Source organism: Hippopotamus amphibius, chromosome X (assembly GCF_030028045.1).
Source record: "Hippopotamus amphibius kiboko isolate mHipAmp2 chromosome X, mHipAmp2.hap2, whole genome shotgun sequence".
Classification (NCBI taxonomy): Eukaryota; Metazoa; Chordata; class Mammalia; order Artiodactyla; family Hippopotamidae; genus Hippopotamus; species Hippopotamus amphibius.
Genome location: NC_080203.1, coordinates 124,075,162 through 124,088,842, shown reverse-complemented (window position 1 = coordinate 124,088,842; position 13,681 = coordinate 124,075,162). Strand labels below are relative to the sequence as shown.

At 39.5% G+C, this 13,681-nt stretch overlaps 1 protein-coding gene across 3 annotated transcripts in view; it reads left to right on the top strand.

Moving 5' to 3' along the window:
• The window catches only part of BMX (BMX non-receptor tyrosine kinase), a 56,785-nt gene that overhangs the window by 29,782 nt on the left and 13,322 nt on the right, over positions 1–13,681 (top strand). For 2 of the 3 annotated variants that reach the window (XM_057717730.1, XM_057717728.1), the window contains 5 exons: positions 1,659–1,713; positions 2,998–3,077; positions 5,834–5,961; positions 9,625–9,699; positions 10,762–10,933. In XM_057717730.1, the coding sequence (XP_057573713.1) occupies positions 1,659–1,713; positions 2,998–3,077; positions 5,834–5,961; positions 9,625–9,699; positions 10,762–10,933 (510 nt within the window). The remainder of the gene's footprint in view (positions 1–1,658; positions 1,714–2,997; positions 3,078–5,833; positions 5,962–9,624; positions 9,700–10,761; positions 10,934–13,681) is intronic. The other variant, XM_057717729.1, reaches the window with a different exon arrangement.

Genomic DNA, 13,681 nt, shown 5'->3' with positions numbered 1-13,681 from the left:
TGCTGAATTCTCTTAACTTTTGCTTGTCTGGAAAGCTTTTGATTTCTCTGTCGAATCTGAATGAGATTCTTGCTGGGTAGAGGATTCTTGGCTGTAGGTTTTTCTCTTTCAGGACTTTCAGTATATCCTGCCACTCCCTTCTGGCCTGCAGAGTTTCTGCAGAAAGATCAGCTGTCATCCTTATGGGTTTTCCCTTATATGTTATTTGTTGCTTTTCTCTTGCTGCTTTTAATGTTTTTTCTTTGTGTTTAATTGTCGTTAGTTTGATTAATATGTGCTTCGGTGTATTTCTCCTTGGGTTTATTCTGTATGGGACTCTCTGCGCTTCTTGGACTTGGTTAATTATTTCCTTTCCCATGTTGGGGAAGTTTTCCACTATAAACTCTTGAAATATTTTCTCAGACCCTTTCTTTTTTTCTTCTTCTTCTGGGACGCCTATGATTCGAATGTTGTTGTGCTTAATGTTGTCACCGAGGTCTCTGAGACTGTCTTCCATTCTTTTTATTCTTTTTTCTCTTTCCTGCTCTGTGGCAGTTATTTCCCCCATTCTATCTTCCAACTCACTTACTCATTCTTCTGCTTCAGTTATTCTGCTGTTTATACCATTAGAGTATTTTTAATTTCGATTATTTTGTTATCTATTACTGTTTGTTTACTCTTTAGTTCTTCTGAGTCCTTATTAACTGTTTCTTGTATTTCCTCTATTTTGTTTTTGAGATTTTGGATCATCTTTACTATCATTCTGAATTCTTTTTCAGGCAATTTTCCTATTTCCTCTTCATTTATTTGGTCTTGTGGATTTTTTTCCTGCTCCTTTGCCTGCAAGGTGTTTCTTTGTTTTCTCATTTTGTCTAATTTATAAGATTTGCTGTCTCCTTTCCCTATGCTGCCTAGTAGTAATTCCTCTTGTTTCTGCTCTCTGCCCCCTGTGGTGGGGTTGGTCCAGTGTCTTGAGTAGGCTTTTTGGTGGGAGGGTCTGGTTTCTGGTTTCTGGTGTTTGGATCTGAGTCTTTTCCCTTTGATGAGCAGGGCTATGTCAGGTGGTGTGTTTTAGGGTATCTGTGAGCTTAATATGCTTTTAGGTAGTCTGTGTGCTGATGGGTGGGTTTGTGTTCCTGTCTTATTTGTAGTTTGGTGGGAGGTAACCAGCACTGGCAGTTGCAGATGAGGCCGGGTCTTAGACTCTGATAGAGGCCTTTGTGATAATTCTCTGCAGTTAATCTTCCCTGTGGCTGAGGACTCTCTAGTGGTCTAGCATCCTGGACTCAGTGCTGCTTCCCCAGAGCCTGCAACTTGACTTCTGGTCAAGGAATCCAGACTCCAGAGGTCGACAGTTATGTCAGGATCTTTGCAGTCCTTTCTGGTGTCCAAGGTCTTCTGCTGGTGTTCAGCTGGTTTTCTGTGGGAATTATTGCATCTTTTGATGTATTCCTGATGCATCTGTGGAGAAGGATGCACTCCACATCCTTCTACCTTACCGCCATCTTTTTCTCAGGAATCTGAGTTTTTTAACAGCTCCTCAAGTGATTCTCTTGAACAGGCAGGTTTGGAGAACCCCGATCTAGGCCAATGCCTCATTTTACAGATGAGAAAGTTAAGTGACAAGTTATGGAAGTAAAAACTATTAATTCTCAAAATGCATTTCTTTCCTATTGCAGCTGGTTTGCAGGTAACATCTCCCGGTCACAATCTGAGCAGTTACTGAGACAAAAGGTAAGTAGTCTCATCTTTAAAATTGCCTCTAAGAATGTCTTTCTATTTTTGGGCCCAGAGGCCTTATTGCTAATTATACAGTCAAGACATCATATTGTTAACTGTCCAGCCTCTGGGTTACCAGGCCCATCTAGCCACTTCCTCTATTCCCATTGCTCTATAATAAACCACTCCAAAATTTAGTGGCTTGCAACAACCAGATTTATGATTCTTCACCCTTCTGTGAGTCAGCTGGGCCAGCAGTTCTTCTGCAGGTGTTGCTTAGAGTCACTTATGTGGCTGCATTTAGCTGATAGATTGACTAGGGGTTGGCTTAGCTGGGGTAGTTAACCAGGGTGCCATATTCCATATCCATGTGGCTAACCTGGGCTTCCTCACAGCATGGTGATCTCAAGGCAGTGGTTGAAGAGGCCAAGCCCCACAGTTCAGTACAAGCAAGCATGGAGTCTCTGCTTTTGTCATGTTTGCTAATGTCCCACTGACCACAGCAAATCACGTGGGCCAGCCAGAGTCGACGTGGGGGAGGACAACACAGGGCAGGAATGTACAGAGAGATGATTTACTGGGGGCCACCTGTACCTCATACTTCAAGCCTGTCACTAAAACCATTAGCACCTAAAGCAGAGTACAGCACGTGTAATGGGGAACAAATCTGTTGGATTTTGTTACTAATTGGTAATGGAGTTACCAATTGCAAACTCTTTAGACCTACAAAAATGACACTTTGCTATAGTTCAACCTATTACAACACACCAATTATTTCTTTGAGGGGTACTAGTGTGAATGTGGTGACTACTACCTAACTCAGTACTCTGTCAGATTCACGGTTTAATATCCACTTTGTCTAAATTTAAATCTGCTTAGAATCAGCACATTATAAAAGACAAGTTGAGCACAAATTTAACAAATGATTTGTTCTGCATCTTGGTTTTCTAAAGCCTTCCAAGGGCATGATATGGTGACGTGGTTTTAAATTTTATTTCTGAAAGATTAAAACGTTAGGTTTGCACAAACACAAAACAGGGAAAATTATGAGAGAAGGTTAAAAATTAACTGAAGAGGAAGAACTGAAGCACACAGGGTAGATCTATAAAGACACCAAGTGAGAGGAGGAGGAAAGCTAAACTAGGGGTCCCTTCTGCGCCAACTGGTGGGTAATCTGTGCCATCAGTGACATTTAAAGTGAATCTGAAAGATCTACTTTCCTACCACCTACCAGGACAAATCGTTTTCAAGAATAATGAAAATGTTTTCTGTCCCTTCCACACTCTCCTTCCTATTTAGGGAAAAGAAGGCGCATTTATGGTTAGAAATTCCAGCCAGGCGGGAATGTACACAGTGTCCTTGTTTAGTAAGGCTATGAAGTAAGTATGATGTGGATTTCTTTCTTTTATCTTCTCGTGTATGTTCTTTGAATACGCTGGTCATTCACTCACATTTTGGGATGAGACCCCATCTTTAAACTCTGGAATTTGGGATCAAAGTATTTCTGTTGAATGCGACCATTCGTAGTTGCCTTTTCCCCCCTACTTTCAAGAGGATGTTTTCTGGGCGATTTTCTCCTGTCCATCTCAGACAGCAGCAGCACACCCAGTGCATGGCATGCCTTTAACATTTGTTAAAGGAATCCTGCATTATCCCTGCTTTGATTCATCCTAAGCCTAGAAAGAGAGAAAAATAGCAATGGCACCTCTACACTCTTGGTCCTAGCCACCTGCTGAGCTGAGAAACCTATCCCACGGTCTGGTTTTTAGTACATCTTTCCAGTGGGAGCAGGAGGTCGAATCAGTGCAGCTGTGTTCCCCAGATGGCTTCTTTCTAGGGTGCTGTCCTGTTGGTGTGGTTAAGAGTTCTGGTGTGAAGCTGCACCTCCGAGTCCAAATCCTGACTCTGCCATTTCAAAACCTTATGACATTAAGCAAGTTTCTTAACTTCTGTGCCTCAACTTCCTCATTTGAAAAGGGGACATAATATCAATTATTATGTTCTATGGATGAAGTGGGTTAATTCACATATTGGATAAGAACAGTGCCTGGCACATAGCAAACACTTAATAAAGTAATAGTAATTACTAGTATTACTGTTGTTGTTGGGAAATAGTAATTCTACCTTCCTCACTACCCGCACCCCGACACTTAAGTATATAAGGCCCCCAGAGTCACCTCATGCAAGTCATCCTCACCAACATGAGGATCCCCCGCCAGAGTTTTATAAGCCACTTTCCCATTGGTTGTTAGCCTTTTTGTTCCTTCTAAATATCCTGTGAAGCAAACAGGAAAGCTGTTTTTATTTGCACCATTTTACATATTAGAGGATTGAGGTTGAAAGAGAGCTTACAAAGACCACCCTCAAAACTAATAAATGGGGACGTCCCTGGTGGCGCAATGGATAAGACTCCGTGCTCCCAATGCAGGGGGGCCCAGGTTCAATCCCTGGTCACAGGAACTAGATCCTACATGCATGCCACAACTAAGAGTTCACATGCTGCAATTAAGGAGCCCTGGAGCCACAACTAAGGAGCCCGCCTGCCACAACTAAGACCTGGTGTAACCAAATAAATATATAAGTAAAAGATAAGATTAAAATAATAATAATAATAATAATAAATGACTGACTTGAAGCCAGGCCTTCAACAGCCGGGTTCATGTTCCCTCAATCATACCCTGTGTCTACGCTGAAACCCCCCAGTGTTTTGGAATGAGAATCTGGTCAAATCTTGATTAGGACCATTTGAAAAAAAATATCTACATGTGCGACCCATTTTTAACAGCTGGACTGAATGACCTTGAATGACTGAAGGGCCTTGGTGGTTTCTCCATGTACCCTGCCTTATGGTGCATATACGTATTTTTTAAATAATTAAGTGATGAAAAAGTTATTTTATTTGGGGATTTTTTTTTACAGAGTACCTATACCTCCAATTTGAGATAATAGCATTTCCCATAAGCATTTGCATGGCATTTTCTGATGCCAGAAGCCATATCCCCGGTGCATCTCATGTACTAGCTTGCAAATTTGGATGCTGACTAAAGCAACCCAGTAAGAAGGGGGAGGAGGATTGGTTTTCTGAATACCAAAAGATCTGTGGCGCTCAGGCCCTCTAGTTTCAGCCAAATCTGATGTCAAAAGCCTTATTAGTTAAGCTTCTTGACACTTTGACATTTTTGAAGGTGGCCAGGTAGAAAAAATCAGCAAACAGATGAGGAACAAAATGAAAAAAATCCCAGTGAATGACTACAGAAGCCTTCTTTTATGAAACACCATCAATGGGCTGGAGTGAAGGTGATGTTGAGACCAAGAGCCAATGAGCCATTTGCAACAAGAAAGCATCCTTTCTCCTTTTTGTAACTGTAATTCTTTACAGCAACAAAAATATATTAACAGTTTCTTATGTGCCAAGCATAGTGCAAACTGATATATACATAATCTCATCTGAGCTTTATGACAACTGGATGAGGTAGCTAGCCAATAACAGGAATGTCCTCAAAGCCCAGTTCTTGACTGCTATGCTATACTCTAAAATCTAAGACAGGCATATCACTCCTGGTTAGCCTAAATCAATGTGTGTCAAGTCACCACTATTTTCTACAACTAGAGCCAACAGAAAAAAAAATGTTTTATGTGGAAAAGGTACAAGTTCACATGAGGAATTAAAGGCTATCTCCACCCACTCCATTCTGTACACTCCGTTCCCAAATGAGCCTCCCATTCACAGCCTAATGACCTTTGCCTCCCACATTTTAATCTCCATTATTATTCTAAAAGAGAATTAATGTTCGAAATAATGATCCTGAAAACTGCAGGGCTTTCAATCATCAAAGAAAGATGCCGGCTTTATACTTCCTAAAGGAAGAACGGTACAGAAAGGGGGGATTTTATTAAGGATGAGTTCTGTATGAGCACAAAGGATCCACTGAGTTCAGAGAGGAGCCCTCTTCCATAATTACAGACTGTCATGGACAGACACCTCCAGAAAAACACTAGATGTCAAGACTGAGAAACCACCTCTGACTTCCCTTTCCAAAATTTGCAAATGCACCTAAAATGATGATTTAACCATTATTTAATCAAGCTTCAATTGTTTATTGAAAACATTCTGACATTCTCTCTTCCTTACTAGTGATAAAAAAGGAACTGTCAAACATTACCACGTGCATACAAATGCTGAGAACAAACTGTACCTGGCAGAAAACTACTGTTTTGATTCCATTCCCAAGCTTATTCACTATCATCAACACAATTCAGCAGGTAACTTGCTTCAGTTTTTCTTTTATGGGTCCCTGTTGATAAATATAAATTTTCTGGGATATTACTGACCCTCCTAATACTTTTTTTTAAGTTGAAGTATAGTTGATTTACAATGTTTCAGGTGTACAGCAAAGTGATTCAGATATATATATATATAATATATAATATAATTTTTCAGATTCTTTTCCATTATAGGTTATTACAAGATATTCAGTAGAGTTCCCTGTGCTATACAGTAGGTCCTTGTTGTTTATCTATTTTATATATAGTAGTGTGTATATGTTAATCCCAAACTCATAATTTATCCCTCTTCCCCGCTCCTAATACTCTTAATTATATAAAAAACTATGAAAGTAGGGGGAAAATGCTCACAAGCCCTATGCCTGCTCTGATTTTGAACCTACATTTCCTGGAATATAACATTATACACTCTATGATGCCAGAAAAAATGAAGTTGAGTGAGTTCAGTGACTTAGAAGTAGAGATTCTCTTTATAAAAATATCTGCAGGTTTTTTTCTGCCTATGGAAGTAAGATGATTGCACAATTCAAACGATGTAGAAATGTGCACTGTTGGAGGGATAACCTTCATGGGCAAGTTGGTATCTATTTTGACAGAATTTTTTTCTATGCTGATACTAACATTTATTATTCATTATATATATGCATATATAATATATAGTATGTATACACATTATATATTTATAGAGATGAGATCATTCTACAAATAATATTTTTCAACTTGCTTTCTTTACTTTGCAAGTCTTAGAGGTCTTTCAATGCACATGTGTGTAGCTCACTCTGATCTGTTTAATGAAAATCTATCGGAGATTTACTCCCTTATTTACTCACCGAACCCTATACTGATGAGCAGTTGGATCATATACAGTATTTTCACATAACAATGGCTGTTTCAGTGCACAGTCAGGCACACATAGCTTTGTGCACCTGTATGAGTGTTTCTGTAGCCAAATTCCCTAAAAGTGGAATTTGAGATAATGGTTAAGAACATTTAAAATTTAGACATTACCAAATGCTTTTGAGAAATGTACACTCCCACCAACAGCAACACTTCATCCTCACTGCCCCTGGGTGCTATCACTCTTTTTAAATTTTGCCTGATTGACTAAGATAAGTAGTATAAAATAACATAAAAAATATATAGAAGTCCCTTGTAATGGAAGTGTGAATTAACCTTATTGTGGCAATCATTTTGCACTACATACTATATGTATCAAATTAGCACAGTTATACAGCTTAGAGTTACCTCTGTTATATGTCAATAAAATCTCAATAAACCTTAAAAAATGAAATTAAAATTTAAAAATCCTCTCTAAATGTCTTATCTAGACTAGTTCCACTTACAGGCAGTGACTGGATAAATTTCCAACAGTGAGAAAAAATAAGCTGTGGGATCAGCATTAGACTTGTGCAACTCGACCTGACTGATCACAGGCACGTAGGTGAATTGGTCTTACTCCTGGTGTTGATTTTAGTTCTTATTTGTATTTCTCCATGGTCCCAATTTCTTCAATTGTTTATTTTAACATGTAGCACCTGAAAAATACACTTTGGAAAAGGTATTGTAGACGTCTCCAAGTGGAATGATTCCACTCCAGAGGATACACAAGAAATTCCCCAGGGGATTGGAAGAAAATACTAAAATGTTTACTTAGATTTGTTTCTAAAATCTCATTCTCTTCAGTTTTCTATTTGTGGGTATATTTTATGATTCATATATTGTATCAACATAGCAGCAATTATATATACACGTATTTTGGAGGAGTGTGTTAATCTTTTCCTTTCCTTTTTTTTTTTTTTTTTTTGCTAATTAAAGGTGAAGGATTTAAAAGAGACCACTCATATAAAAACTAGATAAATATACAGAAAAAGGAAGGAGAGGGCTTCCTAGGTGGCGCAGTGGTTAAGAATCCGCCTGCCAAAGCAGGGGACACAGGTTCAAGCCCTGCTCCAGGAAGATCCCACATGCCACGGAGCAACTAAGCCCGTGCGCCAAGAAAAATAAATAAATAAAGAAAAAAGAAAAAAAGAAAAAAAAAAAAGGAAGGAGAGAAACAAAACGTGTGATAGTTCCCAGGACTTGGAAAACGTCACACATTTAAAGCAAGAAATATACATTTTTTAAATGAGTTCTTTTGAGCCACTATAAATACCTTATTTTAATCCAGCTTTACCATAGCTCCATGTAAAAAATTAAAATGACTTGACCATAAAATGCAATTTAGGAATAAGTTCATTTTTTTAAAAAAAATTCAGGTGGTTTACTTATCTTGTACCCTTGTGTACTGTTTGGATTTTTTTTTTTTTTACCAAATGTATGTGCTGTGTGTATACATACTTACATATGGGACTATACAAAGATAGCAAAGAACCTGAATAGGCATTTTTCCATAGAAGATATACAGATGGCCAAAAGACACATGAAAAGATGCTCAAGATCGGTAATCATCAGAGAAATGCAAATCAAAACCATAATGAGGTACCACCTCACACCTGTCAGAATGGCCATCATCAAAAGACAACAAATAATAAGCATTGGTAAGGTTGTAGAGAAAAAAGAACCCTCGTGAACTGTTAGTGGCAATGTAAATTGGTGCAGCCACTATGGAGAACAGTATGGAGGTTCCTCAAAAACTAAACATAGCACTGCCATATGACCCAGCAATCCCACCCCTGGGTATATATCCGAAGAAAATGAAAACACTACTTTGAAGAGATACATGCACCCCATATTCAAAGCAGCATTATTTACAATAGCCAAGATATGGAAACAACCTAAGTATCCATCAACAGATGGATGGATAAAGAAGATGTGGTATATGTACATGTGATGGAATATTACTCTACAATAAAAAATAATGAAATTCTGCCCTTTGCAACAAGTGGGTAGACCTAGAGCGTTTATGTTTAGTGAAATAAGTCAGACAAAGACAGACAAATACTCTGTTATCACTTACATATGGAATCTAAAAAAATAAAAGAAATCAATGAATATAACTAACCAGAAACATACTCGCAGATAAAGAGAACAAATTAGTGGCTACCAGTGGGGAGAGAGAAGGGGGGAGGGACAAGATAGGGAATTAAGAGATACAGGCTACTATGTATAAAATAAATAAGCAACAAGTATATATTGTACAGCACAGGGAAATACTGCAATTATTTTGTGATAACTTCAAGTGAAGTATAAGCTATAAAAATATTGAATCACTGTTGTACACCTGAAACTATATAATATTGTAAATCAACTATACTTCAATTTTTAAAAAATAGTCAATGGCTAGCTACAAATACAATAAAATAATTAAAATGAAAAAAGCTAGCAAAATAAAAATGGGAAATTTTTTAAGATTCAATCAAGCAACTAACTTTGATGAGATTTTTAAAATATCACATAAAGTATTGATAGTTTTACTCTTTGAATTTTTGCTCTACATAGAACTAGCTAGTTAAGTAAAGCAAATTAATATAACTACAAGACGAATATGGTTAGAATGGATTCTCTCTCTGCATGACAAAATCCTGAACTCTGTGCCTTTTCAGCTACTCTAGAGAGAGGATAAGCAGATGTGCAAACCAATGTAATGTAATGTGATGTGATATAATGTGATCATGTGACGGTACGATGCTGATTCCATTGCAGGCATGATCACACGACTCCGCCACCCTGTGTCGACCAAGGCCAACAAGGTTCCCGTCTCCGTGTCCTTGGGAAGTGGTATGGACATGCCCTTGGGCTCTTAAACTCCATTTCCTATCATTTTTGGATATATATATAGTTAATTTACTGAAAAAAAAATATGGAAGACAGGGAGGAGACCCCTGTTCAGATTCTGCCAGGGAGGGCTTCAGCTCTAATATATTCATTCGTTTTCTTAAACAAACAAATCTTTTCTCCTTGCACCCTAACTCTGTAATCTCCCCAGCATTACCAAAAATACTGACCCAGTCATCAGCCTCTAGAACCCCACTGCCTGTACTTCCTTCTTCTGGGATTCTATGCCTGCTTAGGGGAGCCAGTCTGCAACACGGATCACAGTTTATTTTATAAGAAAATGTAATGATATTTTATCAAGTTAAGGGCACTGAGCACATTTTGACACCAAGTCTTTCTAAGATGCCTCTGGTTGGCAAAGGTTTTTTAACTCCAACTTTTCTTGTCAATAATTGTAGCTGCTTCAGGAACAATGTTGTTCCGGTGCATTACCATGTGGTCTAATAAGTCATAAGACCACATTACTCAGGGTTTTATTTTTGTTATTTTTGCTTTTTTTTATAAATTTATTTATTTATTTAATTGGCTGTGTTGGGTCTTCTTTTTGCTGTGCACGGGCTTTCTTTCAGTTGCGGTGAGCGGGGGCTACTCTTCGTTGTGGTGCGCGGGCTCCTCATTGCCGTGGTCTCTCTTGTTGCAGAGCACGGGCTCTAGACGCGTGAGCTTCAGTAGTTGCAGCACATGGGCTCAATAGTTGTGGCTCACGGGCTCTAAAGTGCAGGCTCAATAGTCGTGGCGCACGGGCTTAGTTGCTCCGTGGCATGTGGGATCTTCCTGGAGCAGGGATCGAACCCGTGTCCCCTGCATTGGCAGGCGGATTCTTAACCACTGCGCCACCTAGGAAGCCCAGGGTTTTATTTTTAAGTGATCAACTTAAAAAAAAAGAGTCTTGCTGTTCTTCATACTGTCAGTGTTAAAATCTCGTTGGAGAGGAAATCACTTGGAAGCTGTTAGCCCCAAAGCCTTCTATTCTCATGCTAAAGAGTTTCTGTCTTGCCTTATTAGGAATCTGGGAACTGAAAAGAGAAGAGATTACCCTGTTGAAGGAGCTGGGAAGTGGCCAGTTCGGAGTGGTCCATCTGGGCAAGTGGAAGGGGCAGTATGATGTTGCTGTTAAGATGATCAAGGAGGGCTCCATGTCAGAAGATGAATTCTTCCAGGAGGCCCAGACCATGATGTAAGTTTCTTCTGAGGAATGGTGGTTTACCCTCACCATGGGAGGACATTAATGCTAACAGTTCTGGCCCTAACATTTGGTAAGGCCTGAATCAAGAGTCCACATATCAGAATATATAATAGAATATCTCTCAGCCATAAAAAAGAATGAAATAATGCCATTTGTAGCAACATGGATAGACCTAGAGATGATCACATTAAGTGAATACAGAGACAAATATTATATGATATCACTTACATGTGGAATCTAAAATATGACACAAATGAACTTATTTACAAAACAGAAACAGACTCAGACAGAAAACCAACTTATGGTTACCAAAGGGGAAAGGGGTGGGGGATAAATTAGGAGTATGGGATTAACAGACACACACTACTATATATAAAATAGATAATCAACAAGGACCTACTGTAGAGCACAGGGAACTATATTCAATACCTTGTAATAATCTATAATGGAAAAGAGTCTGAAAAAATATATATAACTGAATCACTTTGCTTGTACACCTGAAACTAAGACAACATCGTAAATCAACTATATTTCAACTTAAAAATGCACCATTTTTCAACAGAAAAAAGAGTCCACATATCATAGGTACAAATATTTAAAAGTTATAAATCAATTTAACACACCATTACACGAAATTGGTTCCATGCGTCTCCATTGACAAGTTTACCTTCACAACAACCTGAAAGGTCATATTCAAATTGAGAATTTTCAAGACTCCTTAGAGAAATCGGCCTCTGGCCCATGCAGATCCCCCCAAACTCAACCCCTCCCCCTTCTCTTCCCAACCCCGGCTCCATCGTACACTCAGCGCCTATGTGCAGACATAGCATTTAGCACATCCAAGCTCCCTCCGTGTCTCCCACAAGCAACTACCTTGCTTAGGGGCAGGCACACCCATAGCACAGTTCACTCTTGGGGAGACAGAACCAGGAAGAGTCTGCACAGGTCCTGGAATAAGCCTCAGGACTATGTGGACAGAGTCCCGGTACCCAAGAGTGATAGAGAAAGGAATGCATGGGTTCTGAGTGGACATGTCTCCTTGGCCCTCTGGCCTCTTTGCCGTGTGGGGAGGTACATGGTGGAATGAGGAACAGAGTGGGGCCCTGTAAAGCACAAGCCCACGGGCATGAGCCTCTAGTGGCCAGGACTAAGGCACTACTGAAAACGAATGCCCTACGAACGATATCCCGATACAGTCTGGTAAAAATCATTTTTTACCCTACTTCCCTCATCTGATAAATGAAGATACCCTGCCTAATGGGCCTCAGCTCCAAGCACGGCTCTCAATTCTTGGCAATTCATATGTCTGTCTCTCTCTCTGTCTCTCATCTATGTAAGTACAAAGAACTCTTTTAATGATTATACCTCTTCTTGTCAACATGGTGAATCGGACTTTGAAGGGTGACCAACCATCCAGGTTTGCCTGGGACTTCCCTGGTTTTCGTGCTAAAAGTCCCACATCCTAGGAAACCCCTCAGTCCCAGGCAAACTGGGACAGTGAGCTGGTCATCCTAATTTAAGGAACCAATCAGCATGGTATCAAAAACAAGGCTATAGCAGGACTTTGGTCAAAGACACTTGAAACCATAAATCCTAGCCTGCTACAGAGAAATAGCACTTTAAAAAAATTTACTTAAATGCTTATATATACTGTTTACAGGCATCTCTCTGAGCACTTTATACACATTCCATCCTCCTAAGAAGCCTGCGAGGGATGTACCATTGCTATCTTTGTTTGGTAGGAAACTGAAGCACAGAAATGTTAAATAACTAGCCCAAGGTCACCAAGCTAGTAAAAGTGGCAAAGCAGAGATGCAAACCCAGCAGACCTTCCAGTGTCCACTTCCTTAGTCATTTTTTTATGAAGATCAAAGGTACCCGGAGAGATTAACTACTTTTACCACAATTGCTGCATTGTTTGGAAGCAGACGTACTATATGAACAGAAGCCTTTGGCCGGGGCTGGCTTCACGGGCACGCAACCTGCACAGTGTCAAGGGCTCCCACACTTAGAAGGACTCCGCAATTGGTTTAATACTGTGCTGTCACCATCGAAGTTCTTAATAATTCTTAAACAAGGATCCCTGTCTCTGGCAATTGTGCTGTCATAAAACTGGAGAAGGGGCCTTTGATGTAATAACAGAAAAATCTGGCAGGAACTCCCTTAGGCTCATGGTGTAACCCCCATGTCCTGATGTAACTTTACAAGATATTTTTTGCTGTTAGAGGGCTGGTAATCCTACAAAATCCTAAAAAGTTATTAACAAGTCACCTGGTCACAGAGAAAGAGGTCAAACTGTATCATCAGGGGAAACCGTTAAATTGCAAATGTAATGGTTAAACTGAGGCCTGAGATGTGGGAACTGTCCGTTGACATGGTGTTCCCACCATGTGCTCCCTGGGCAGTGACTGAATTTGCTCAAGGAACAGCTTTTATTGGGTGATGGGCCTTAGTCCCACCACAAGCCTTCCCTTTGAAGGCAGCAATGCAGGTCTCTAAAACTGCTGAGAGATGCATAACCCAGCGCATCGCCATGTCCCTATAGTTAAACTAAGAAGGAAGAAAATAACTAAATATTTAATAAATCCTCACCCGTTAAAAAAAATTGTCAAGTTGACATGTTACATTTAACTTACTTTACACATCTGAATGTTAAAGAATCATCCTCTAATGCTTATCATCACTAATCATTAGAGGAATGCAAATCAAAACGAGAGTGAGGTACCACCTCACACGGGT